The sequence below is a fragment of the Sebastes fasciatus genome, chromosome 4, assembly GCF_043250625.1.
Source record: "Sebastes fasciatus isolate fSebFas1 chromosome 4, fSebFas1.pri, whole genome shotgun sequence".
In the NCBI taxonomy this organism is placed as follows: domain Eukaryota; kingdom Metazoa; phylum Chordata; class Actinopteri; order Perciformes; family Sebastidae; genus Sebastes; species Sebastes fasciatus.
Genome location: NC_133798.1, coordinates 2,683,516 through 2,711,485, shown reverse-complemented (window position 1 = coordinate 2,711,485; position 27,970 = coordinate 2,683,516). Strand labels below are relative to the sequence as shown.

Here is a 27,970-nt window from a genome sequence, read left to right as displayed (position 1 = left end):
ATTCTTATTTTACCTAACGTTTTATCTATTCTTTTGTTATTATACTGTTTGTCTTGCACCAACAAAGCCAAAGAAAATTCCTAGTGTATACCTCTTACACCTGGCAATAAACACCTTTCTGATTCTGATTCTTCTGATTCTGACATTACCGTCTGACCAATCAGCGGACAGATAGAGGGATAACAACATCACACAGTGTAGGCTGCTGACCCCGCCCCCTCAGTGCTGCTTGTCGTATGACAGTGAGTGAAGTTTGTCGGGAGTCTACTGAACGGTGTCTGTTTGAGCCTTTAAATCAGTGCGTTTCTGGCTTCATTTCGTCCGTTCCCTCTGGATTCTTCTCTAATGATGGACTAAGCAGCAATCATGGTGGTGAATTCAGTGCACTGGTTTCGTAAAGGTCTGCGGCTGCATGATAATCCGGTGCTGCAGGAGGCCCTGAACGGAGCGGACACGGTGCGCTGTGTTTATATCCTGGACCCGTGGTTCGCTGGCGCCGCTAACGTGGGAATCAACCGATGGAGGTTTGTCATTTAACTTCATTTGAGAAACCTTTACTTTGGTTGTACATAACACGTCGTGTTCACATGACGCATCAGGTCGCTAATTATGTGATTTATTGCCCTGTAAACGTGCAACGCTGCGAGTTCAAGCTGCTCGGGCCTCCGCTCCAAGTTAGTCAGCGGCAAGGCCTGTGGAAAGGAGGCTAGGACACGCGTCACAACGCGTCATATCCGGGGGTACTACACATGCGCAGTTAAATCTGGTGTGCACGCTGAAATTGAGCAAATTGCAACTACAGTTACACTACGCATGCGCTGTATCCCGTATCCTAAGACCCAGTCCGCCCGTGTCCCATCCTCCCTCTATAGGCCTTGGCGCTTAGCTTAAAATTGAGAGGATGCTATCCTAAGCACCATAAAAGAAGCCTACATACTAATGTTTTCTTGTACAGCGGCTAAGTGTCCCCACCGAGCAGAAGGCCTCTTCTTCACGTTATCTAACCACTACTGTCCGCTGCTGTTTTCAGCAGACACGCAGCAAATAAATCAACATCTCTAGCTCCAGAAGTTCCAGATCAAACAGCACCACTATGTTGACTATCTCCAGACTCAGCCCGCTGAGAGTCTGGAGGAAGAAAGTGAAAGAAGGTCGTGGTAATAACACGCAGGTCAAGGCTTAATAACGACATTATATTGAAGCAAGTCGTTGGTTTTAAATTATGTAACGCAGTAGTTCTGAGAGTTAAGAGTTGATGAAGTAGGTCCAGTGTTTATCTGTGTTTATCTTCACCACTGACCAGCAGAGACACACACAGCACACCTGGTCAATATATATATATATATATGAAAACATGAAAAGAGTCGCATGTAAATGTGAAAGCTGGTGTATAAGCTATGACGTTACATAATGCACACAGTATATCGCTTTGATAAACACTGAATGTCGTGTTCATATCCAATAGCAGTAATATTAGTGTCTATGTTAACTGGTAAAGGACTGATTTAATGAGCTACGGTTAACTTAGTTTACATTAATTAACGTTAATTAACGTTACCTTACCCTGCCAACATGGTGGACATGCTGCAGCTATTTACTGACTACAACAGATCAGAACACATTATGTGACAGGAGTGTCTTAATATATACAGTAGACTATAGAGTATTTGAATGGGTGTTCTGCAGCTTTTTAAGGGGTCAGTTCATTCAAAAGACTAAAAGCCTATCTTCTGGTGGTATCAAACCATCAGATGGTTTTCTTTGCTGAGGTTGACATATTCATGTCTGAGATCTCTGTTGCATCACCACAGACCTTACTACAAGCAGCTTTCATTGGAACTACTTCTACTAAAACATCCCAGTCCAAATGAAAACTGCTCTGCCGGTTGACTTACTACATAGTTTTTTGAAAAGATATGTTGCTGTTGCGTTTTTCAAATGGAGCCTAATTTGTTAGAGCTTTGACAAGCATATTGTATGACGAGCAGCTTTGTATTGATGGTACAACTTTCAGAGATGGATATCTCCAAACGTGGGCAAATAAAACCAAATATATACGCGCTGCTTGATAGTGGTTTGCGAGTAAATGTATTTCATGTGATTTGGCTGAACTGACTCTGTAAGAGAACCTGTTAAGGTAAAACACAGGATTCCCATCTGTATCAACTTAGTTTTTTTAAAATTATTATTTATTTTTATATATAAATATTGCATTAGTTAAATCAGTTAGATGAGATGAAACAGGCAGCAGCACAGACAGGGGACATGCTCAGTTAGGTTCAGTTAAATCTTGTGCTTCATAACCCACTCTTTCCACAATCTTGGTGACACGTAAATCGTGGTGCTAAACAGCAAGACTTTTTAAATTCCCTGGTCTCAAATCCCAGTTGATGTCAGTATTTTAATTAATCTTGAAGTTTGAAGTATTCATTTAGATAAAGGACAAGCATTCCCTGTGATAGGCAAGTATGAAAACATGGGAATCAACCATGCAGCGATTTCCAGAGACCTCTTGTATCTTCATCAGTCAACCCACAAACTAAAGACACAGTTTTTGTCTGAGTCATTGCTTCGTGTCCACTGTTGCTCTAACTTACTGTGGAACCTTGATGCTCCTGATGATTGAACACTCTTATTGTGAGGAGATGGGTCTATAGGTTTTAACAAAAAAAAAAATTGCATCTTAAAACAAACGTCTTGTACCGAATGGTTGGTTCATGTGTTTTTGCACCCCGACCAGTTTGTGATGGTCATTAATGATCTGTAATTTTGTCAGCCGACATGTACACTGATCAGATATACCTGCATGGGTCTGAAATTAACTTTTTTAACTGACTGCCACTGGTATTTTTTTTTGTCTGCCACTCAGAAATGTTATCTGCGACTTTTGAAAGCTATGCGTTAAATGAAGGAATAACATTTTTGATCTGATATCATTCAATGTTCATATGCATGTTAAATTACAGTGTTCCAATTACACCGTAGCTTCTGGAGGAGCCCTATTTTTTGGGGGGGAGGGAGGGTACTGTACACAGTACTGTGCTGTACTTTGTTATTGTCATCTATAGTGGTTATTTGCATAAAAACACACAATTCAGATGATTATTTAAATATTTGCTTTGATTAAAAAAAATCTTGTAAAGTTGTTAGGAAGTTAAACAGGTCGTAATTCTCTCTCTAATATCTCATTTATATTGATGTGAAAACATCTCCTTCAAACAACTGGATTTATTCAAGTTTCTCGCCAAAAACTACATTTTACGAGATTACATTTGAACGCATCATGATGACGTTGTAATTTACCTTCAGCCAATAGTCATTTTGCTGAGCAGAGTTTGAATGCCTCATAACAGTAACTCAATGGCACCTCCGTTAACGTTAATAGCTCCGTTATTTATCCAGTCAGGACTGTGCTGCTAATGTTACTAACTCTCCTGCTGATTTCAACACAGATTTGTTGTTCCCGGTGAAGCATTATCAGGGAAAAATAGGGTGCGTCCCCTCAGGTTTAGTAGCGCCATGCTTTTCAGCGCTTTTTTTTTCTCTCCGCCGTGGCTCCGGTCCAAAACAAACTGAAAAATGATACAGCGTGCGTATGCGTCATTGTGCATGCGTAACCGTTGGAAACATCAATAAGAGGAGTCCATAGTCACGGAGGCATGAGATGCCAAGGAATCGGACAACTACGGTTCTCTATTCCCATCACTAGAGTTTTCCCTGTCTGACAAAGTGGCGAGTGTCTTGATGTTTTCACCCGCCACTGCTAACAATCTACCCGCATTTGGCGGGTGGAATTTCAGACCCTGTACCTGCAATATGCTGATGTCAGCCGATATGTCCGCCTGGCTGTAATTACAGAGGTTGGTGGCAGCCCGTATGAAAGAATGAATTAATCAAACATATCGACAGAACTTAAATTAGGTCGGTTAGAGAGTCATACGTTTTTGATAACTTTTGAATGAATTGCCCGGCTAATCTTGCATTTTTAGAACATTAGAACAACTCTACCGATGATTGACAGGAGACAGGAACACAGCACCGAGTTCATTGATGAACTGTTCCATTTTCTAAATCTTGACCACTCGTTTTGATGATTTCAGTGAATGGAAGAAAAACTGAATAGTACGGTTTCTCTGCCACTCCCCAGAAAAAGAAAATATTATATAATGATATAATATTGAATATAAATGTAGTCAACGTAGTAATCAATGCGCATGATGCGTTAATATTCACCGAAAACTGCTGCAAATATAATCGATGTTGTCTGTCCCTCTTGAAACCATCCAGACCGACAGCGCAGGAATGTTTGGAACTATAGAGAGCTGCATGAACCACGTTACCACGAGATCAACAAGTGTCGTAACTCTCTCTTTCAATGGCACTGGTGGGTAATATTTCTTACTAATTACATTTCGTGTGTGTGTGTGTGTGTGTGTGTGTGTGTGTGTGTGTGTGTGTGTGTGTGTGTGTGTGTGTGTGTGTGTGTGTGTGTGTGTGTGTGTGTGTGTGTGTGTGTGTGTGTGTGTGTGTGTGTGTGTGTGTGTGTGTGTGTGTGTGTGTGTGTGTGTGTGCAGGTTTCTGCTGGAGGCTCTACAGGACCTGGACAGCAGTCTGAAGAAGCTCAATTCCAGACTGTTTGTAGTCCGAGGGCAGCCCACTGATGTTTTCCCAAGGCTTTTTAAGGTCTGTCTTCCTGCCCACCACCAGTCAGTTTATTTTTGACATGGATAACCAATCTCCCAGGATTGGCTGAAATTCTGCTTACAGCGCAGTTTAAACTTTTCAACCCTTCTGTTAACGCTTGTTTAGCAACAGACGGTGACACTAAAATGCAAACATAGAGCTGTCAGTTGCTCTTGTATTCATATTGGCGTTGATTGTTTTTTCCAGTTTACCTTAACATGTGAAGCTTAGTGTCCCACATGAGTGTGCTCACTATGGATGGGTATCGTTAGGATTTTATTTAGGGCTGGGATGATTCACCGATTTGATACTATCACGATACCTGTGTGCCGATTCAATATGTATTGCGATTTTTTAAGTATTGCGATTCTACAAGTATTGCGATCCCATACTGAGATTTAGCGTGATTTTTGATAACTTTAACACTAGACAATCACACACTTCTAGGGACTTTTACTTTGAACAATATCTAAATGAATACAGTAAAATGTTTGATTTTCAGCATGTATGCTATACTGAGATGTCCTGGAGTCAAATATATCAGTCATTGTCAGGAATGATTTCCAGCAACCCAAAAATCAAAGATTAAAGACATTTCCCTCACAGATTAGTGCTATTTTCTATTTAATTTATAAGGGACATGTAATGTTTTATACTTCTGATTAATATAATCCAATCAATCTTATTTCCATAGATGTATTTTGTAGATACAGTTCCCTTTGTTAACACCTTATTTTGGAAAGCGGACGTAGTCCCACGTGTCTACTTCCTCTAACTTCTCCAAGGTGGTCTCTAGCTCTCCCGTCAGCTCCGTTCTCTTTATCCATCCATGGTCAGCTCCATCGGGGCCGTTTCAATGCAGAGAACATAATTGTCAGTATATGGTGCTCTACAGTTGTAGCGTCGGCCCGTTTGACCACGGAGACGAGAGCGACGGCCGGCTCCACCGCCACGTTACCGCGATACGATAACATTTCCTGTCCGTGACAGAGTTAGCATGCAGCTTTAGCTCTGCTCTGTCTAGCTCTGCTTTTCCTGTCAATGTGTGAAACCCAAAGTGTTTCCATCCTTTACTGGATGTGTAGTGTTTACCACGCTGGATTTAACATGTGAGCATGCAGGTCGTATCCACGAAGACCTTTTCGCTTTTTTCTTCTTTTTCATTTCGGCTCACTGCAGTTTGTTTTGATTGACGGAAACACAACGGATGTGACATCACGTTACTCAGACTACCACAATAAAAGCGGTAACTTCCTTCTACCTCCACATAGACTCAAATGAAGCAAATATATCGATTCTTAAAAAAATCTATTTCAAAATCGTAAAAAAAAACAATCGCGATACATAATAGATTGAATAGATGTGAATAGATTTTTTTTTATCAATACTACTACTACTCTTATTGATATTCTTATGGGTTCTTTTTCATTACTAAATCATTGCTTTTTAATATATTATGTAAAAAAAGAATTAATTCAGAACAGGGTTAGAATTTATCTATATTTTAAATAATAAAAAAAAAAAAGTACCGTCACGTTTTTAGAATTTGGCATCGACTTGGTACCGAAGTATCGGATCTCGTGACATCCCTAACCATGACCAATTTTGTATGTTTGGTTTTAACTTTGTTGTACCACTCAGCCTTGCTGCACAGTCTGCTCTGGTCTCACTGCCTTGCTAATACCTTCTTTTTGTCTGTCCCTCATTCTTTTCTGTTTTTCTTTCTCTGCCTCGCTACAGGAATGGAAAGTGACCAGGTTGACATTTGAATATGACCCAGAGCCTTATGGGAAGGAGAGGGATGGGGCCATCATCAAGATGGCCCAAGAGTTTGGAGTGGAGACCGTTGTCAGAAACGCACACACCCTCTACAACCTGGATAGGTTTGTAGCACACACTCATCATTCATCTGTTAATGTCTTCAGTCTAGGTTGGTCATTTGAGGGGTGGAAGTAACACCAATTAAATTATAAAAATGGAGGTGATGAAAATGTATGTGAATTGAAAACTTGAGCTGTAAAAGTAGACGTGAATTGAAAAATGGAGTTATAAATTATCATGTGATTTGATTAATTTAAAGCCGATTTGATTAAAACGGTCGTGATATCATGAAAACAGAGCCACGTTTTATCATTTTCACCATCTTACATTCATCAGGCACAACACAAAATTGCCATTTATTACTCAAGGAAACTGGCCTGAAGGGTGGAAGTGTCAAAAATGAATTGAAGAAAAGGGAAGTGATAAAAAATGCTTACGAATTATTAATGGAAGTGATGAAAATGTATGTGAATTGAAAAATAGATTTGATACATTTTCAGTTGATTTGATAAACTTGATCGACATTTTATTTGAAACAGTGTTGATCTGATAATCAACTGACGACCGCAAATATGCAAGGAGATATGCAAAAGATATCTCCTCATGTGTTTGGCAGAATACTATGAGATTTACTGAGCACTTTCATGTTCACAAGCAGATCAGCCCCTTTTCATTTTAGTAATCACATTACGCTAACCTCAGGACTTAACCATACTTTGTTGTTTTGTCCATCCACAATATTAGTAATGTGAAGTGCAATGTGCATTTTAGATTCAAGGGGCCATTTTGTTGTATTCTTGTTGCTTAAAGCTGTTGATAATCGTTTAAATTGTATATTCATTCAAGTATTTAATAAAACTGCACAATAACCATCATATCAAAGGTTAAGTCCGACTTTTACCTTTTTATATAGGGAAATGTTATACTATTTAATATGTTTGTATGTTCTGCTGGATATTTCTGTTAATTCTTGTCTTTCCTGTATCGCTCACAGGATAATAGAGGCGAACAACAACAGTCCTCCTCTGACCTTTAAGCGGTTTCAGACCATCGTGAGCAGACTGGAGTTGCCCAGGCGACCTCTGCCTCCCATCACCCAGCAGCAGATGGACAAATGTCGCACTAGAATAGCTGACAACCATGACCAGCTCTACAGTATACCTTCACTGGAAGAACTAGGTATATGTGATTGTTTTTACGCCTCCGCGCCAACGACAGACGTGGCCGGAGGCATTATGGTTTCAGTAGGGGGCTGTCAAAGTTAATGCAAGGTTAACGCAAATCCATTTCAACGCCACTAATTTCCTTTTATATCCGATGGAGGCTAAATAACGCTCCAAAGTTAGGCTGAATTTTGGCGAAGGAATGGCGAGGAAAAACTGGCATGGCCATTTTCAAAGGGGTCCCTTGACCTCTGACCTCCAGATCAGTGAATGTAAATGGGTTCTATGGGTACCCACGAGTCTCCCCTTTACAGACATGCCCACTTTATGATAATCACATACAGTTTGGGGCAAGTCATAGTCAAGTCAAAGTTTCTTCAAATTTGGCACAAACGTCCTTTTGGACTCTAGGATGAACTGATTAGAATTTGGTGGTCAAAGGTCAAGGTCACTGTGACCTCACAAAACAGCTTTTGGCCATAACTCAAGAATTCATATGCTAATTCTGACAATTTCACACAAATGTCTAACAGGATCAAATTATGAAAAGATGACATACAACTGCGTGGTGGTAACTTGAGTTATTCAATTTTTTATTTAATATGACAGCTGTAGGACTCATAATGCCGATGAGCACTTTAACATGGTCTTAACATTTTGTTGTTCTTAACACCTCCACCCCGTTGATGGGGTTTACTGAGGGACCACTAGAAGACAGAATGTGATTGGAATTATTAATTACTGTTAGTCGTACCCTATTAGACATACAATACCACATTATTAAATGGAGTTTAGCGCGATATTTCCATCATGCATTAGAGAACAGTTTGCACTTGGGCAAGGTTTGGTTCATTAGATAATAGCTGCTTTATATATGACCTTTGACTTCTCCGTGTAAATATGTGTCCAGGTTTCAGGACAGCAGGTTTACCTCCAGCTGTGTGGCAGGGAGGAGAGTCAGAGGCCTTGGACAGACTCAACAAACATCTGGACAAAAAGGTAAAACATTTAAGTTTGTTTTTGTTTTTTAATGCCTAGTTGTCAACTTATCATATGTAACGGCGTGTCCACACTGGGAACGTCAGGAGCGCAGCTGCGTGCTTGACGCGTCGGGTGTTCACACTAGTTGCGTTTCTGCTGTAGCTGCTGCTGTCAGCTCTTTCTTTCTACTTAGAGTTTGCCTTTTAATGGCCATTTCATTTCATTATAAATATCATTTATATTTATTTTAGACAGAGAAAGGTTAAGAAATGTGTGGTAATTTGTAAATAATAGTAATAATCCACCATTAAAACCCTGTACTATATTTATTCATGGAGTTCTGCAAGTCACTGCATGTTCTACAACACTGTCCGGTACATATTTCAGAATAAAAGCCTTGTGTTAACAAATGAAGGAATTCTGTCCACAGAAAGAAAATGCTTGAGGGCTTTTATTTTGAAATGAAAGCAGGAAGTGTTGATTTAAAAATGAGTCTTTACTTTTGTTCATCTCCGTAACATGTTATACAGATAGACATCGAAACTGTACTAATGTTGCTGGTATGATGTCAATATACAGTCAATAGATCCCTTTCACTGTCTGTTGCTGCTGTGAAACGCGTGGCATGCGTCGGAAATAGGCGAGACCTCTATTCTATAGAAGAGCTGAGCCACACTGTGGCTGCTCTAACCTGTTAACACGGACGCCGAAATAAAAAACAACCGGTAACGCAGCCGCCACGCGCTGCTGACGTTCCCTGTGTGGCCCGGCACTAACTGTGGTCTTGACCTTTGACCCTATTCATTGGTTTTGTTTCTGTTTGAGTTTGTTGGCACACTTGATTGTTGTCTTTTAGGTCATGGGATGATATGCCATAAATTCTTAAATAAAATCCTGTATTCAAACAGTGACAAAATCTCAAATAATAGCCGAACACAGCAGGAGCAGATAAAGCCAACTCACTAATCAAAGTTTGGTTAAAAAAACCTTGAATGCCCCCAGGTACAACACATGGTAAATTAAGCATAATGTAAATTTTTACAGCACTAAGTCTGAGACAGCAACATTATAAGTGGAAAAAAAATGACATCACAATTTCTCAGATGATCACTTGTATGCCTTCACTGCATGTCTCTGTCTGTAAAGGTGTGGGTGGCCAACTTTGAGCACCCTCGTGTCAACACGTGCTCTCTGTACGCCAGTCCAACGGGCCTCAGCCCCTACCTGCGCTTTGGCTGTCTGTCCTGTCAGGTTTTGTACTACAACCTCAGAGAGCTCTACATGAAGGTACTGTGGATACATGTCACTCAACCACAAAGATCCATTTATAAAAATGGAAATGAATAACTGTTCTTTGTTTACATTTTCATTTTCATTTATCATTGTTGTAGGTCTACGGTACGACGGTACGACGGAGTATTAGGGCCACACTGAGGAAAAAGTATAAATCTGAGATTATGAGAAAAAAATCATATTACAATAATAAAGTCATAATATTATAAAGTCGTAATTTTACATGTTATTTCCTTTTTCTCTCATAAAGTTATGACTTTATTCTCGTAATTTTCTGACTTTATTCTGGAAATCTCAGATGTTTTTTCCCTCAATGTGGCCCTAATACTCCGTAGTACATTGTCTCTTTGGCCCTCACTGCATTAGACTTATATACTATATACTTAGACTATAAACTGTGTTACCTTCATCACAATGATCAAATGTTTTGCGGCTCCAGACAGATTTTTTTTTTTTTTTTTTGCCTAAAATGTCTCTTCTGGTAGTAAAGGTTGCTGACCCATGGTTTACACAAACACACACTGCCGCCTGTTTGCTCTTTTCTCTGTCAATTCTAATTATTAATTGTTCTCTTTGACCATCAAATTTGTAATCACAACTTTTTAATAGCAATTGTCTTCTCTCTCCTCTGCTGTTCTTTCCCTCTTTCTCTCTCGTGCTCTCCGTCAGCTCCGTAAGCGTTGCAGTCCTCCTCTGTCCTTGTTTGGTCAGCTGTTATGGAGGGAGTTCTTCTACACTGCTGCCACCAACAACCCAAACTTTGACCGCATGGAGGGAAACCCCATCTGTGTGCAGGTCTCTGCACCACTCTATTCAAAAGAAGAGGTCACACTTATCAGGGAGGAAACTGGTCAACAACCAGTATTTTCAGTCATAAAGTTGTCAACACTCTGGCCTGTGGATATGATGCTAACAACTGTCTTCTACAGGGCTGTTTGTGAGACAGATGTTAAAATAGACATTTAATAAAAAGGGCAACAACTCAAGACTGCGGTGCCAATGAAAGGTTCCAACTCTGAGCTACTCACATACTCACGGTTATGTGTTTTACCACAATACATTTATAGTATACTGTGTATTAACATACAAAGTACTGTATTGGCCTAGATTGTAATGGATGTATTAGCATCCAGATTTCATGGGTGGTTTGAACTATAAACATGGTTCAAGGCAGGTGAATATGTCAACTCCATTCAACCTAACCCTGGCCCAAATTTGAATTGTTTGAGTACCCCTGGTGATTTCAAAGCTAGATCTGGGCTTGGCATTATTCATCTAAATGTCAGAAGTCGACTTCTTAAATTGGATCTAGTGAAAATCTGGGCCAAATCCTCTGATACTGATATTGTTGTTTTGTCTGAAACATGGCTAAACAAATCCATCACAGACAATTAAGGGTTACAATGTATTTCTTTGTGACCATCCCAGAAAAGGTGGTGGCATGATACCATTCAATCATCAGCATCTCTCAGCAGATAGTTTGGAAATCTGGTTCACCACTGGACCCTGTATGCTGCTGCTAAATGGCCATCTCTGTATGTCCACAGACTTTCACATAAGTTGGCTCTTATATATAAATCGCTCCTTGGACTGGTTCCTTCTAGGGGTGTAACGATACGTTTTTACAACGATATGATACGATTCAATGATTTGAAATCAATATAGTAACTTTTTTTGCCAAAAATTCAATCAGTGTGACTGTGAAATAAATATCTGATCCTGGACAGTGCAGGTCAAGACTCCTCAAAGTTTCTCTAGTAAGGGAATCAGGGATAAATGAATTATGGATATAAACAGGTAAACAACGATTAATGGCAAATACATACAGCTTTTATTAGAAAATAATAAAAAATGCAACTGCAGGACCTGCTGCTTCAGTTCTCAAGATACAAGGCAGTGCAATATTTAACAGAAAATATAATAAACCAACTTCTATCAAGTTAAATTAACAGTGGTTTAACCTGCTGCTTCTGTTCTCATTTACAATATAAACAGTAGATCAATAATACAGAGATCAACAGCTGATAGAGATCAAACAGCTGATAGTGATCAGACAGCTGATAGTGATCAAACAGCTGATAGTGATCAGACAGCTGATAGTGATCAGACAGCTGATAGTGATCAGACAGCTGATAGTGATCAAACAGCTGATAGTGATCAGACAGCTGATAGTGATCAACAGCTGATAGTGATCAGACAGCTGATAGTGATCAACAGCTGATAGTGATCAGACAGCTGATATTGATCAGACAGCTGATAGTGATCAAACAGCTGATAGTGATCAGACAGCTGATAGTGATCAACAGCTGATAGTGATCAACAGCTGATAGTGATCAAACAGCTTGGGACAGAATCATTCCTATAGAAAAACGTTGTTTAAATAATCTGCTGATAGTAATCCAGTAGTCCACCTACAGTGTTCATTTGGGCTCTTTTCATACATGAAAACATCTGGAGAAACATTTTAAAACTACCTTAGACTAACGTTAGCTGAATCTCTGTTTTGTTTTTTACTTTACTCCCGTGATGCTTCGCCTCGCGGACCGTCTGCTCTCTGGCTGGATACGTGAGGCTGATAATGCGTGCACATAGATATCATGACGGGGAAAGAAAATTCATTTTCTCGGAATGAAAAAACAACGGGGAAAGCGCCTCTGGGTGCCCATAACCCTCCACGCCACTACCTCTCACGTGAGAGAGCGAGGAGTCCAGTGCTCCGTTCGTCTGCATGCACACCATGGATGCGTGCTCGCACTGCAGAGGGCGGAGCTGACAAGCTGACGCATGTCTGGAGAGTGAACCGGAGTAACATTTAACACTTCTTTACTAATAAAAGTGCTAAAAAACACTTCCATATAACGTTTGCCGTCCTTAAATACAAGGTGCAAATCCTTAATATCCATACAATCAATTTCATATCGATATACGTCTCCCGTGAAGGACAACTTGCCGAGTACCTATCGATGTAGTTGGATCGTAGGAATATAAATCGATACATCGATGTAGCAGATGAATCGTTACACCCCTAGTTCCTTTGTATCTGTGTATATACATGTGCACAAACCAAAATCAATATGGCCTGCACTTTCACAATATTCTACAGATGTTGGTCCCATCTAGGTTGAAGTGATTGTTCTTGAATTTCTTACTGAATCGTTTTGAGATTGATCTGTTTGTGCATTATAGCTGTTTTTGTGTTGCGTACAAACTGGTTGTCATGCTCGTTCACTCGTGGTGTGTGACGGTTGTATTTGTCTGCTTGTGTTTGTTTTTATTGTTGTAACAATGTCTGTGCTGCCCTCTTGGCCAGGTCACTCTTGGATAAGAGATTTTAATCTCAATAAGTTTTTTACCTGGTTAAATATAGGATATCTATATCTAGATCTAGATCTAGATATATCTAGATCTAGATCTAGATATATCTATATCGATACATATCGATATATATACTGTATCTATATCTATAGATATAGATATAGATATATATCTATATATATATATATTACTGTACCAGTGTAGTGTACCAACCACCTATAGTACTCTAAACATACCCAGCAGAGGTAACCGCTAATTGTTTTCAGAGCCAAATAAACAGTTAAGGTTACTAAGTAGTCTCCTCCTATAGAGAGGAAGAAGAATATATAGTTAATATCTCTTTCCTATGTCATACCATTGTTTCCAGATCCCATGGGACCAGAACCCAGAGGCACTGGCCAAGTGGGCCGAGGGTCGGACGGGTTTCCCCTGGATCGACGCCATCATGACCCAGCTTAGACAGGAGGGCTGGATTCACCACTTGGCCCGGCATGCCGTGGCCTGTTTTCTCACCAGGGGAGACCTGTGGATCAGCTGGGAGAGCGGCATGAAGGTAGGACAGAAATGTTTTTGATTTGGTCGTCTCAAACACAAACCCAGTGCCCGTCTGCTTTGTGCAGCATCAATGTCTTTTTGTTCCCTGTAGGACCAATTGATAGTATGAATGTAAATATAGTATCTGTGTGTTCCTACAGGTGTTTGAGGAGTTGCTGCTGGATGCAGACTGGAGTGTAAACGCTGGAAGCTGGATGTGGCTGTCCTGCAGTGCTTTCTTCCAGCAGTTCTTCCACTGCTACTGTCCTGTTGGCTTTGGAAAGAGAACTGACCCGTCAGGAGACTACATCAGGTAGATCTCCTACTGCTACTCCTCTGGTATCTCCTACCATAACACGTCATTTCACATTTGGGGGTGATATTCCAAGAAAATTCGAGTTTAGAGTCCTAAATTTACAAGAAAAAACATATAGTATATATACACTCTGAGATTAAAGTGGCAAATTTACGAGAAAAAAAAACTTAAATATTCTCTGAGATTATAAAGTCATAAATTTACAAGAAAAAAAACTCGTAAAATAGTGGAGTGAGGAACCGTGGTAACGCCGGCCGCCGTCTGAATGAGGCTGCTCCTAAAGTAGTGTTATTAAATTCAGAGTATCTCCTCACAGTCCGCTGGCTGTCCGTTCTGTGTGTGTGCTGTTCATCCTGGACACCTGGACGCTGGCTTTGGAAATGGAAAACAAACAAAGGATCGGACCAAACCACTAGGTACCGAATGCCCTTTTTTTTTTTCAATCAAAGCCTCTATTGAGGTTTTTGAATGATGCTTTGAATTTCTGTCAGCATATTTTATGACGTTTTTTTTTTTTTTGACCGCAGTGAAAATGTTGTTTTTGAACGGCGGAACACCAACAAGTATGGATTGGAACAGAATACTTCGTTGGATAAAAATATGTTGTGAATTTTGGAAATGATTGTATCTATATTTTTTTTAAATCAATTTTGACTTTTGGACTTCAGACTGCGACAATTACAGAGACGAGGAGCGCCGCCATGCTCGCTGTGAGTGTGTGTGTGTGTGTGTGTTGGAGAGCGACATGAGACAGAGAGGAGAAGAGAAGATGGACTATTGCACAAAATGTTTTGGTATGGTATTAATAATAATAATAATAATAATTCAAATGGCAACGTTATGAATGAAGCCTCAAACTGTTCAGTAAGCTACAGCCCTACAGGCCACACAACACTATTGTTAATTTGACAAACGCAGAATTCGGACCAACCAGCCTATTCTTTTTTTTAAACCTCTTCTTCATTTAACTTTTTTTAGTTATGTCAAATGTAGGGTATTATATGGCTATTTAAACACTATATCCAGTAGTTGTTGTAAGGCCAGAATTCTGCAATATTAAAGGCCATATTGGCCGTCAAAAAAAAAAGTCTAGCGTAAACCCTGGTCATGGTAAGGATGACCTCTGAGCAAGGCGAAGGTCCTGAAAGATACATATACGCGTTTTCCTTTATGTTCTTTCTTTGTTATGTGGCGATCAGTGCCTTTAAGGACGCACCTCCCAACATCACACACACACACACACACACACACACACACACACACACCCCTCGATGGACTCATTGATACCAATTTCCGTAGTGGCTAAATGGCGGTACTACAACTTCCGTGTCCGTAACGTGATGCCATTGGGCCAAGAAAGACTTTTTCCCATAGACTTCCATTGGGAAAGAGACGTCTGTAACTCAGCAGATAATTTTTCTTGAGGTGAATCAACTCTCCAGTATGAACACTCTAATAGTCCTTATTGAAATCATTAGATGCTAAAAGTTGTAAAATAATAGCTGAATCCAGAGTTATTTCCTTCCTCCGTTCATGTGAATGAGACCCAGACCGAGTCTGGAGCGAGGGCTGGGAGGAGGAGTTAGCAAGCCTAGACGACAGCGTGGCGGCTGTGACCGAGCCATGTGACCAAGAGGACGCAACCGCGCCTGCCCCATGGGCCCAGTGGATGCGGAAGATCGCCGGAAGATCCGGGTACTTTTCGACTCGGAAGTCGAGCCATTTTGGCTTCATGCGCCACTGGGCAACTCTCATAGGAATGAACGGGAGCCCGCCTCCAACGCTGTATCCAGTTCTCTTTACACATCCATGAGTCTCAAGCGTTGACCCACAGGTAGTGGTTAGCCGTCCGGGAAGCGTCCGCTGTTAGCCTGCCAACCCCTGGCAGCATGTCAAAAAGTCTGCAGTTTGGTTAGGCCGCTCATCCATCACGCCATTCACCCAGCAACGGCCGCTCATCACTACTCCCATGAGCCCGCCGCCTCGTCGGGATCGGAGCTCAGGAGGTAACGCAGCTAGTTCCCGTGCAAAGACCCGGAGCTGCTCCTCTGTTATGAGGACTCACTTACTACTGGCTTGTGTGTACATAATTCAGGGAGCTGGTAAACTGTGTCAGATCCTTTGTAGGGGTTTGTTGGCTGCTTATTTACAATTGCATTTAGTCAGACTGCGACTCTGACTGGCACCCCGGCTTAACAGCCAGCGATCGCTACACTTATTTTATGAGCATAATGTTGACATTGGTATGGATTGTACTTTATCCTCATGTTAGGTTTATGGGTTATAGGGTAACGCCTTAAGATTGCGGCTTCGGATGTCCTCTTTGACGGACAGCCTGTGAGCGAGGTGAAGATCCTGAAAGATCCATACAGCTGTTTTCTTTCATGTTCTTTCTGTGTTCTTTTTTTAACATAAATAAATAGTAATGTTGTAGACGTCACAGGAAAGTACATACGTACACAAAGACGTGCGTCTTTTATTCCTGCACAACTAACATCTCGAGCAAATTTCTTCAAATTTGGCACAGACGTCTACTTGGATTCAATGATGAACTGATTTGATTTTGGAGGTCAAAGGTCAAGGTCACTGTCACCTTACATTCGTCCCATTCTTGTAAAAGTGATATTTCAGAAATGCCTGTAGGGGATTTCATGATATCTGGCATACACATCCCACTTGGACTCAAAGATGAACTGATTAGAATTTGGTGGTTAAAGGTCAATGGTCACTGTGACCTCATAAAACATGTTTTTGGCCATAACTCAAGAATTCATGTGCTAATTATGACAATTTCACACAAATGTCTAACAGGATAAAATGATGAAGTGATGACATTTTGGACAGATATGAAGGTGAACTGCAACTGGTTGGCGGAGGCGTACAACCACAGGGCAGTCGTTTTAGTTTTCTCCAATATTTGTGAATTTAATCCCAGATAATTTCTGAGATAATTCTTTTTCTAGGAAATTTATGATTTTATAATCTCAGAATAAACTTTATGAGAAAAAAATTTGAATATTCAGATTTTCTCCCCTCCTTATGGCCCTAATAGACCGTGGTAGTTTCCTCCATGTTAGCTGTAATCTGACTGGATTATGCCTTTTAAATGTCAGCAGCAAATAAGATTAAAATTGTAATGATTTGAACTTTTCTTTTGAAATCTTCTGCAGGCGTTACATCCCCATCTTGAAGGACTATCCAAACCAGTACATCTATGAGCCGTGGAACGCTCCAGAGTCGGTCCAGAAGGCAGCCAACTGTGTGGTGGGAGTGCATTACCCCAAACCTATGATCAACCACGCAGAGGGCAGCAGGCTCAACATTGAGAGAATGAAACAAGTTTACCAGCAACTCTCCCATTACAGAGGACTCAGTAAGTCAACTAACTCGTCTCTCTCTCTCTCTCTCTCTCTCTCTCTCTCTCTCTCTGTCTCTCTCTCTCTGTCTCTGTCTCTGTCTCTCTCTCTCTCTCTCTCTCTGTCTCTGTGTGTGTATGTATATATACTGGAAAAACAAAGTTCGAAAACTTGTGTTTGGTGGATTATTTCTCTGTTGTATCAATGTTAATGGTCATTGTATTTTACATGGTTGGAAAGCCTGTTTATTTACCTTCGCAATGATGTCCAACTTGTAAGGATCATGCATTTGTGGGATGAGCAGCACAGCTGATTATGTTGGTAGCGCCCAAGAAAACTGTGCCAAAATGCTCTGCCAATGGTAAACAGTGTATTCTCATAAGGCTACCAGGAAGCCTGCAATGACTGCCCTTCACCGTCAGGCCCATTGGTGCTGGTGTCGACAACACAGACAATGGAACCTGAACATGTGGGGGAATGTCATGTTCAGTGATGAGTCCAGGTTCTGTCTGCCAAAGTTGGATGGCAGGGTCAAAGTATGGAGACGACGTGGAGAACGCTATGCTGATTGGTGCACCGATGGAGTAACAACTTTTGGTGGGGGCAGTGTCATGGTGTGGCGGGGCATCTCCCACACTGGCAAAACAAGGCTTGTCATCATTGAAGGCCATCTCAATGCAGTGAGATATCGGGATGAGATTCTGCAGCCAATGGCGATCCCATATCTCCACAATCTGAGACCTAACTTCATCCTCCAAGATGACAACGCTCGCCCCCACAGAGCCAGGGTTATCACAGACTACCTCCACAATGTGGGACTAGAGAGAATGGAACGGCCTGCCGAGAGTCCAGACATCAACCCAATTCAACACTTGTAGGATCAGCTTGGGCGTGCTGTACGTGTTAGAGTGACCGACACAACCTCGTTGGCTGAACTGCAACGAATCCTGGTTGAGGAATGGAACGCCATCCCACAGCAACATGTGACCAGGTTGGTGACCAGCATGAGGAGGAGGTGCCAGGCTGTTGTGGCTGCGTATGGATCTTCCACCGCTACTGAGGCTCCTGACGGTGTATTAAATGAATAAAGTGTAAAATAGCCAATATGTCTTGTTTGTTCCTTGTTACTGATAGAGAGTTCAATCATCCAATCCACCAAACAACTAAAAACAAGAGTCAACACCAACAGGAGAATACACTGTTTACCATTGGCAGAGCATTTTGGCACAGTTTTCTTGGGCGCTACCCACATAATCAGCTGTGCTGCTCATCCCACAAATGCATGATCCTTACAACAGAGAAATAATCCACCAAACACAAGTTTCCAAACTTTTTTTCCCCAGTTTATATATGTGTGTGTGTATACACCGATCAGCCATAACATTAAGACCACTGAGAGGTGAAGTGAATAACATTGACTATATACTCTATATAAACTGGAAAAACAAAGTTCGGAAACTTGTGTTTGGTGGATTATTTCTCTGTTGTTACAATGCTAATGGTCATTGTATTTTACATGGTTGGAAAGCCTGTTTATTTACCTTCACAATGATGTCCAACTTGTAAGGATCATGCATTTGTGGGATGAGCAGCACAGCTGATTATGTGGGTAGCGCCCAGTTAGGTCCCAGATTGTGGAGATATGGGATCGCCACTGGCTGCAGAATTTCATCCCAATATCTCACTGCATTGAGATGGCCTTCAATGATGACACGCCTTGTTTTGCCAGTGAGGGAGATGCCCCCCCACACCATGACACTGCCCCCATCAAAAGCTGTTACTCCATCGGTTCAACAATCAGCATAGCGTTCTCCACGTCGTCTCCATACTTTGACCCAGCCATCCATCTTTGGCAGACAGAACCTGGACTCATCACTGAACATGACATTCCCCCACATGTTCAGGTTCCATTGTCTGTGTTGTCGACACCAGCGCAAACGGGCCTGACAGTGAAGGGCAGTCATTGCAGGCTTCCTGGTATCCTTATGAGCTCTGAGATTGGCTGTGTGCATTCTGTTCCTGACCGTCTGATCAGAGATCTGTATTACATAACGTCCTGCAAACCTTGCCTGCAAACATCTAGAAGCCAGCCTACGGTTCCTCAGTGCTGTAAGGGTGATGAACCGGTCTTCCTGGGATGTTGTCTTCTTGGAACTCCCACTTCGCAGTCTGTCTTTTACATCACCGGTTTCACGGAACTTGGCCTTCAGTTTGGAGATGGTACCAGGGCTGATTCCAATTAATGCTGCAACTTGGTTTTGCAGAACACCAGCTTCAACTTGCCCTATCGCACGGGCCTTATCCAGATTAGAACGTGGCATGCCGATGCTTGGAGCAGACACCAAATGATCACTTTAGTAGGGCGCAGCACCCAGCAGGCACCATGCACACAGGTGCTGCACCTGGAGCTCAAAACTAGAGTCAATACCAACAGGAGAATACACTGTTTACCATTGGCAGAGCATTTTGGGAAATTTTTCTTGGGCGCTCCCCACATAATCAGCTGTGCTGCTCATCCCACAAATGCATCATCCTTACAAGTTGGACATCATTGTGAAGGTAAATAAACAGGCTATCCGACGATGTAAAATACAATGACCATTAGCATTGTAACAACGGAGAAATAATCCACCAAACACAAGTTTCTGAACTTTTTCCCCCCAGTTTATATACTGTATTTATATACAGTATGTAGAGAGAGAAAGAAAGACAGACTGATACAGATTTTTTTTTTTGGTCTTAGCACTTTTGTGTCGATACATTTAACATTGACCGCTGTTTGTGTCAGGTCTACTAGCATCAGTACCAACGATCCAAGAGGAAGCAGAGCCACCAATGACCGATGAGTCCCAGACCAGCAGTGGCCCTGGTAGGAGGAAACACAAGCTAGATTCTCATTTGCCTGTGGAGGATGTCCAAAGTGTAATCTTAATTATTACTCAGGTACATGTCACAGTCAAACTGTATCAAATATGTGCTTATCATTATCTCCTGTTTTCTTAGACTCTCCTCCCAGAAGTCCTGCTGAGTGTGAAGCAGCTGGCTGCTCTACAGCTCCTGATTCGTCCACAGTTTGTCCATCCTCCACCTACGCCCCATATCCAGACCTGGAGGGGGCAGTGAACAGTCACCCATCACAGACGCCCTGCGCCTCCTCAGGCACACACACACAGCCCTCTGCAGCCATAACGTCTACATCCACCAGCCATCTTCTGTCTACAGCAACTCCTCCCTCCCCAGCCTCAACTTCAACCCAGAGCAGTCTGTCAAGGTCCAAACCCTCCTCCCCTTCCTCTTCATGTCCCACCATGTCCCCGTCCCACAGTCCGGCCATGACCACGACTCAGCCCTCCTCTCAGGGGCAGAGGAGGAAAGGCCTCGCCCGTAAGGTGCAGCGCAGCCATAGGCAGCCTGGGCGACACAGCGGCACTCCAGCAGCCAGGGAGGAAGAGATCAGAGCAGCGGAGGAGAGGAAGGACGCGGGAGGGGAGGAGAGGATGGAGGAGGACTTTGAGCAGGACGAGGAGAGAATGGAGGAAGAGACAGCAGGACATCAGCATTGATACAAGGTACAATATACATTATTTTTATTGACCGTGAGCATCTAGAAACAAACATGTAAAAAGAGAATGAAGGTAATGTATAACAAATTTTCTAGAGGACATGATCGATACATATGGCAACATTGCCTTGGTGTTTCGATATAACTGCTACTATAAATAACATAGCCTCAGCAGTCAGCAAAAGGCCGTGCATTTTGGGAAATAAGCTTATTTGCTCTCTTTTTATTTGGTCTGCTGGGGCCTTAGTTGGTAGGAGGAGGGTTAAGAATGAGATGAACAGATTGATATCGGGCCTATGCCTGTGTCGTGTCAAGTCAAGTCAATTTTATTTGTAAAGCCCAAAATCACAAATTTGCCTCAGGAGGCTTTACGATCTGTACAGGATACGACACCCTCTGTCCTTTACAGTGCGACCCTCTCATCGGATAAGGAAACACTTAACCAAAAACATGTTAGAAACCTCAGACAGAGCAACAGAGGAGGGATCCCCCTTCCAGGATGGACAGACGTGTAATAGATGTCGTGTGTACAGAGTAACAACATAATGAAAATACAACATAGACAATCCATATGACAAAACATAATACATATAATGTGAACATATGTGAGAAGGTGAATTCAGGAGGATGTTAAGCAGCTTCCCGGCGTCGCCAAACAGATATAGCCAGAGCAACACGACCTCCTCTCCACGCCAGATAGATAGAGCCAGAGCAACACGACCTCCACTCCATGCCAACCAGATGGAGCCCGAGCAACACGACATCCTCTCCACGCCAGCGAGATAGAGCCAGAGCAACACGACCTCCTTTCCACGCCAGATAGATGGAGACAGAGCAACACGACCTCCACTCCATGCCAACCAGATGGAGCCCGAGCAACACGACCTCCTTTCCACGCCAGATAGATGGAGACAGAGCAACACAACCTCCCCTCCACACCAAATAGATAGAGCTAGAGTAACACGACCACCTCTCTCCGCCAGCGAGATATAGCCAGAGCAACACGACCTCCTCTCCACGCCACATAGATACTGCAAGAGTAACACGACCACCTCTCTCCGCCCGCGAGATAGAGCCAGAGCAATACGACCTCCTCTACACACCAGATAGGTATAGCCAGAGCAACACTACCTCCTCTCCACACCAAATAGGTAGAGCCAGAGCAACACAACCTCCTCTCCACGCCAGATAGATAGAGCCAGAGCAACACGGCCTCCTCTCCACGCTAGATAGATAGAGCCAGAGCAACACAACCTCCTCTCCACACCAAATAGGTAGAGCCAGAGCAACACAACCTCCTCTCCACACCAGATAGATAGAGCCAGAGCAACACGGCCTCCTCTCCACGCCAGATAGATAGAGCCAGCGCAACACGCAACAGTTCAGGGATGCATGTAGGGCTAGGCGATATGAAGAAATTCAAATATCACAATCCAACACCCACCGAAAACATGTTTGACTTTGTGCCGAGTATACGGACAGCTCTCACTTTGGTTATACAACGGTACCCCATATTCCCGCAGTACCCACCACAGGACTCCTCGGGGGACACGGTCGTAAGCTTTTTCCAAGTCCACAAAACACATGTAGACTGGATGGACAAACTCCCACGACCCCTCTAACAGCCCTGCGAGGGTAAAGAGCTGGTCCACTGGTCCACGACCAGGATGGAATCCGCATTGCACCTCCTGAATCTGAGGTCGAATTGCAGTCTAATAATACTAATAATGCTTATAATCAGTTATTTCTTTTGGAGCTCCACGAAGAACAGTGACCCCAAACAACAGAAATATACACATCAGAAGCATTAAAGTGCTGCATAAACTTCTGTCAGTCACCGGGATTGGATTCCCCCCCGTGGGTCCTGATGATGCAGGATGACAATCGCCAGAACTGTCCATTCAACGAGTTACCCGTCAGTCTGTATAACGTCATGTTTAGTTCTCTTGGTTCGTTTGTAAAAAGTCAGTGTGAACAGGAACCAGACCAGACCTAAAAGTTAACAGTGTAAAATGTTTTCCCTTGGTCCGAACCAAATGAACCCAACTACATGTGTGAAAGCGCCCTAAGAGTACGTTGTTAGAGTTCTCACAAACCGTCTTATAAGTGCTGTCCTTTAAAAAAAACTGGAGGGTCCAAAATGAAGGAAGCTGTCGTATTGTCTGTGTCACACTGTTGCAGTATAACCTATTCTTCAAAAGAGATGAGGCATGGTTTGTAATCAGCTGTTGGACAGGAAATCAATAATGCCTCTTGAATAACATGTTTGCTTATCAACTGAGGTACGTAGCTTGCTTGCTTAATTTTTTTTCTTTATAACTGAAACAGTTCAAAAAGCTGGCTTGCTAACTTGTCAGTTTGGCGGGCTAGAGCTAGGATGTTACCGGATAGCTCACCAGCTACATGTATAGTGGCTCCCCACCTAGCCCCGCTTCCAGACACATCTATTTCAAATAGACATGCAAAGGAAAGGACTCAGTCAGTAATCCCTCCTAAAGCAAATCAAAAAGGCTACTAGAGCTCCTAAACTCTAAAGTATCTTAATAAAGCCAGGTCACATACTGTATCAGACACCTACTGTACGACCTCAGTGTGGTAGATGAGTCTCGGTGTGGTAGATGAGTCTCGGTGCAGTGTCTGCAACTTTACATGAAATGTTGCTTCATCAGAGTTACAGGACTTTCTTCTGGTTTCTCTTTCAGATGGAGATCAGAATCTTCAAACATCCATCACAGACAACTGGACCCATAAAGACAGACGAGGGAAAGGGTTGTGGATATGTGGGCAACATAAATATATATATATATATATATAAGCATGCACACACACATAATGCAAGTGGAAGCAGTACAAAAGCATTTTACTCACATTTACTCCAGCCAGAAAAAAATGGAAATACTGTCTAAACAAGTATTTAAATTGAATTATTCTATTTAAAGAGAAGCTCCATGAAAAGCAATAACCCATTTGAATATTTGAGAACAGAACCAGTCCAGAGGGGTGGTAAATGAGTCAAAAGGCATTCTGAAGGTCATGAACCTAAAAAGTATTTAAGATGAGTAATGAGTAATCGTCTCTTGTACAGTTCATCTCTGACACACAGACACACACACACACACACACACACACACACACACACACACACACACACACAGCTAATGACAGGGTTCCTATGCATAATGGAAATTATAGAAAAAAGAGTATGGAAAAACACATTTCTGTTTCCAGACTGCCGCCCCTATTCACTTATAATATAAAGAATATAAAATTCATAATTTATACAAATAAATAGATCATACAAGCAGCAGAGCGTTTTTCATGGCGTTTGGAGCAGCCAAAATGTTTACCGCTGTGTGAGAGAGCACGGACCAGAGCGAGGCCAAGGCTAGAAGTAGGCTACGGCGTGTGACTGAACGCATGCGCCTACGCAGAGCTGCTTCTACGCCTGTACGTCACAGTCGGGGCCGGCGCGTCCGTATTGGCGAACTAGGCAATTACCATCATAAACAAAATAATAATAATAATAAAGTAACTAATAGCAGTAATTGCAGGCCGATAGTACAGAGCAGAACGCTGCCTGTCAGACTGGGCTGTTGTTGTTGAAATCTCATTGACTCAGTCATTTTCACCGTGAGCGTGATGAACTGTGACTCGTGTCCCAGCTCACCTTAGCTCGCCTGGCCGGTCTTGTTTTGATTCAGTGCAGTGGTGACATGCTTATACAAACTGAGGAGGTGTCATCCACTATGACGAAGGTCATCAACATCATCAGATCTCTTTATACCACAAAAACTCCTATTAGTCGTAAAATTACTGCCCAAAATGATTGGGCTCGCGCCCTACTATTGCATGACGGGCATTTCCATCTCAAAGTCCTGGGATGGATTTGTGTCCCAGTCTGCCCCAGTCTGTCCCTGTTGCTAATAGAGCGGCAGAAGTTCATGCATGGGTCTGGTCATAGCCTGTAAAACAGCTCGGCCCCAAGTGCAAGATGTTTGACGGGAGCATTGTCCAACCCTCTACGTAGGGCTGTGGACTGAGCGGACACAACGGGGGTAATAGCAAGTTTTCCGACGGCCGGCTTGACGATCCCAAACACAAAGCCTGGTTGGTTTAAAATTCCAAATGGGAAAAGAAAGCTGGATGCAAACTTTGTGTAAAATCTTGTCACAGAATCCTCCCTGAGTCACAAAGTCAAATATGTTCTGAAAAATCTAGAGAGAAGACTGGAAATTTGAGTCTGGAACAGTCTGTAATTTCTAAATGTAAAATGTGTAGGAACCCTGTAATAAAGAGCAACATCATGTACTGCAACTCTTACACACCATATCCACTTTGAACACAAATGAACTCAGTGTATTTTGACATTTTGCAGTAATGAATTGATGTAACTGGTGAGAGTTCTGAGATTTAGTCCCAGAGTGATGCTCTAAACCGGTTCATTCTGGCTGAGCGGTCTTATTTCGAGGCATGCAGGAATACTGCTAGAGCTTCAGACACATCTACTAACCTTCAGTGAAATGTATTCAACCTCACTTTGTGTTGTAGCTCCCTTCGATGTACAGTTGTGGACATTTTTTGGGCTTGCTTTAAGAGCCACTCATTTATAGGCAGGTGGGAAAACAGTGATGGAGAAAGCTCTTGTTAATGTCTGACTTTTATTTGTTTTAAAGCCACTCCTGGCCCCGAGGTGTTCATGTGGCCCTGATGATTTTACAACGTTAACACAAAAAGAACCCCCTAAAGAACATGATTGAAACTCTACATGTTAATATGTAAATGCCTGATGTGAATGTTTTGGTAAATATCTGATATTTTTGCTAGCAGCAATAGGCCATGTCAAGACCTTCTGTGTGAGCAGCTGTTATCCCTCTGGCAATAGAAACTAATGCTGCTGTTTTGGAATGAATGTAGAGAAAGAAAACTGGCTTGTTCCCACCATATATTTATCAGAGTTTGTATATAAAATGTGTATATAAAATGTGTAAAACCATAACCTGTCTGCTTTACTAATGGTCCGATGAAGGGGGTTTCACAAAGGCTTGTATCTTGTCATGCTTGGACGTTTCTTACCAGAAGCATCCACTAGAGGGCAGTAGAATCTGTAAGTTTACTAGGGCTGACACTAAAGATTATTTTCATAAATTTAGATAGAGATTAAAGGACCACTAAGTGTACAGAATAGTGAAATCTGCCCGTTATCCTTTCAATTTGTCTTTTAAATGTCCCGTTTTGTCAAGCCAACAGTCCAAAACACCAATATATTCAGTTTACTATCATATAAAAAAGGGAGAAGCAGTAAATCCTCACATCTGAAAAGCAACAGCTTTTATTGGCATTTTTATTTGATAAATTACCAAAACAATGAATCGATTATCAAAATAGTTGCAGATTAACTTTCGTGTCAATAAACTACTTGATGAATTGAGAAACGTTTCAACAATAACGTGTGCTGTATCATCCAGTTTAAGCTCTGGATTCCAAAAAGTCATTTAAAAAAGTTCTACAGATTCAGTCTTGGTAGCACTAAATATTTTTAGTTTAATAAACAGACACAAAACCATCTGAATTCTACAAAAATGTATATTTTTTTCTTATAAAATTAGCAAATATCAGAAAATTGACAGTTAGGGTTACAGTTAGCCATTTCATCCTCCCCACTTTCTTTCAGCGTCAACTTTTGACATTTTTCCACGTCAACCTTGCAGAATAAGAAGTCATGATGTCAGTTTGACTTTGTGAAATCCCCTCAGTGTTGCCTGGATGGGTCCAAGTTCCCCAACGGAGGGATCATAGATTGTTAAGAGAAACCTCACAGCCCTTGCAAGTGCCGCCATTTTGTTGGTGTAAAAGACAAGTGGGAACTGAATTTTGAATCCTAAAAATATAAGAAGGCAAACCAGCCGGTAGAACTCCCAGTCCAGGCTCCCAGGGGGGTTGAACTGGTCTGACCAGATCAGAGAAGCTCACAGTTTCCACTTTTTCTGAACACAACACAAGCTCTGATCGGATGCTTGTGTTTAACTGTACATTCCAACTAACAACAGTATGATGCTCTGCGGGCACGGCGGGGTCTGTCTGAGAACTGTGGGGCCATGTGTATATTTATTTGTTTTGTATTGTACAATAAGAGTTTATTTTCATTAAAATTGCTGAAGGAATTGTGATTGAAATGGGAGTTTATGTTGTGTTTTCTGTTTGTGCTACAGTTAGTGGTTAGGTCAGGGGTCAGCAACCTGCAGCTCCGCAGCCACATGTGGCTCTTTAGCTCCTCTCCAGTGGCTCCCTGTGGATTTATAAAAATGTAACTGTTCTTTGTTTACATTTTCATTTTTGATTATCATTGTTGTAGGTCTATGGTAAAATAATCTGAGATTTCGAGACTAAAGTCATAATATTATAAAGTAGTAATTTTACGTGTTATTTTCCTTTTTTCTCGTAAAGTTATGACTTTATTCTCGTAATATTACGACTTTTTCTCATAAAGTTATGACTTTATTCTGGATTTTTTCTCCCTCAATGTGGCCCTAATACTCCGTAGTATATTTGCACTTTGCCCCTCACTACATTAGACTTATATTCTATATACTTGGACTATAAACTGTAAACTTCATCACAATGATCAAATGTTTTGCGGCTCCGGACAGATTTTTTTATTTATTTTTTGGCCTTAACCTTCCTCTTGTGTTAGGGTCGGCACCGACCCGTTTTAGGTTTTAAATGCATAAAAGAACCACATAAATTTTGTTTATTGCATCAAGGCTTTTTGACTTTGTCAGGAACCTCTATTTCAACAAAATAAAACAAAAACATTTTTTTTCACTAAATTATAAAATGCTCTGGTTGAAATTATGACCTTTATGTTGTTAGGGTCGGTTTCGACCCAGTTATAAAAATAAGATTATAAAGCAATAATTAGAGCCAAAACTGAAATCATAAGTGCACT

The 27,970-nt window shown here is 41.8% G+C and overlaps 1 protein-coding gene across 1 annotated transcript; it reads left to right on the top strand.

Annotated features, from left to right (window-relative positions):
* Positions 1–205: 205 nt before the first annotated feature.
* Positions 206–27,197, top strand: cry2 (cryptochrome circadian regulator 2). Its single transcript, XM_074631493.1, has 13 exons — positions 206–524; positions 4,575–4,683; positions 6,424–6,566; positions 7,499–7,683; positions 8,578–8,666; positions 9,795–9,935; positions 10,611–10,736; positions 13,624–13,809; positions 13,952–14,103; positions 17,277–17,479; positions 20,251–20,331; positions 20,466–21,031; positions 23,727–27,197. Exons 1-12 carry the CDS (start codon positions 367–369, stop codon positions 21,023–21,025), a joined length of 2,133 nt encoding a protein of 710 aa, XP_074487594.1. The 5' UTR covers positions 206–366; the 3' UTR covers positions 21,026–21,031; positions 23,727–27,197.
* Positions 27,198–27,970: the final 773 nt, after the last annotated feature.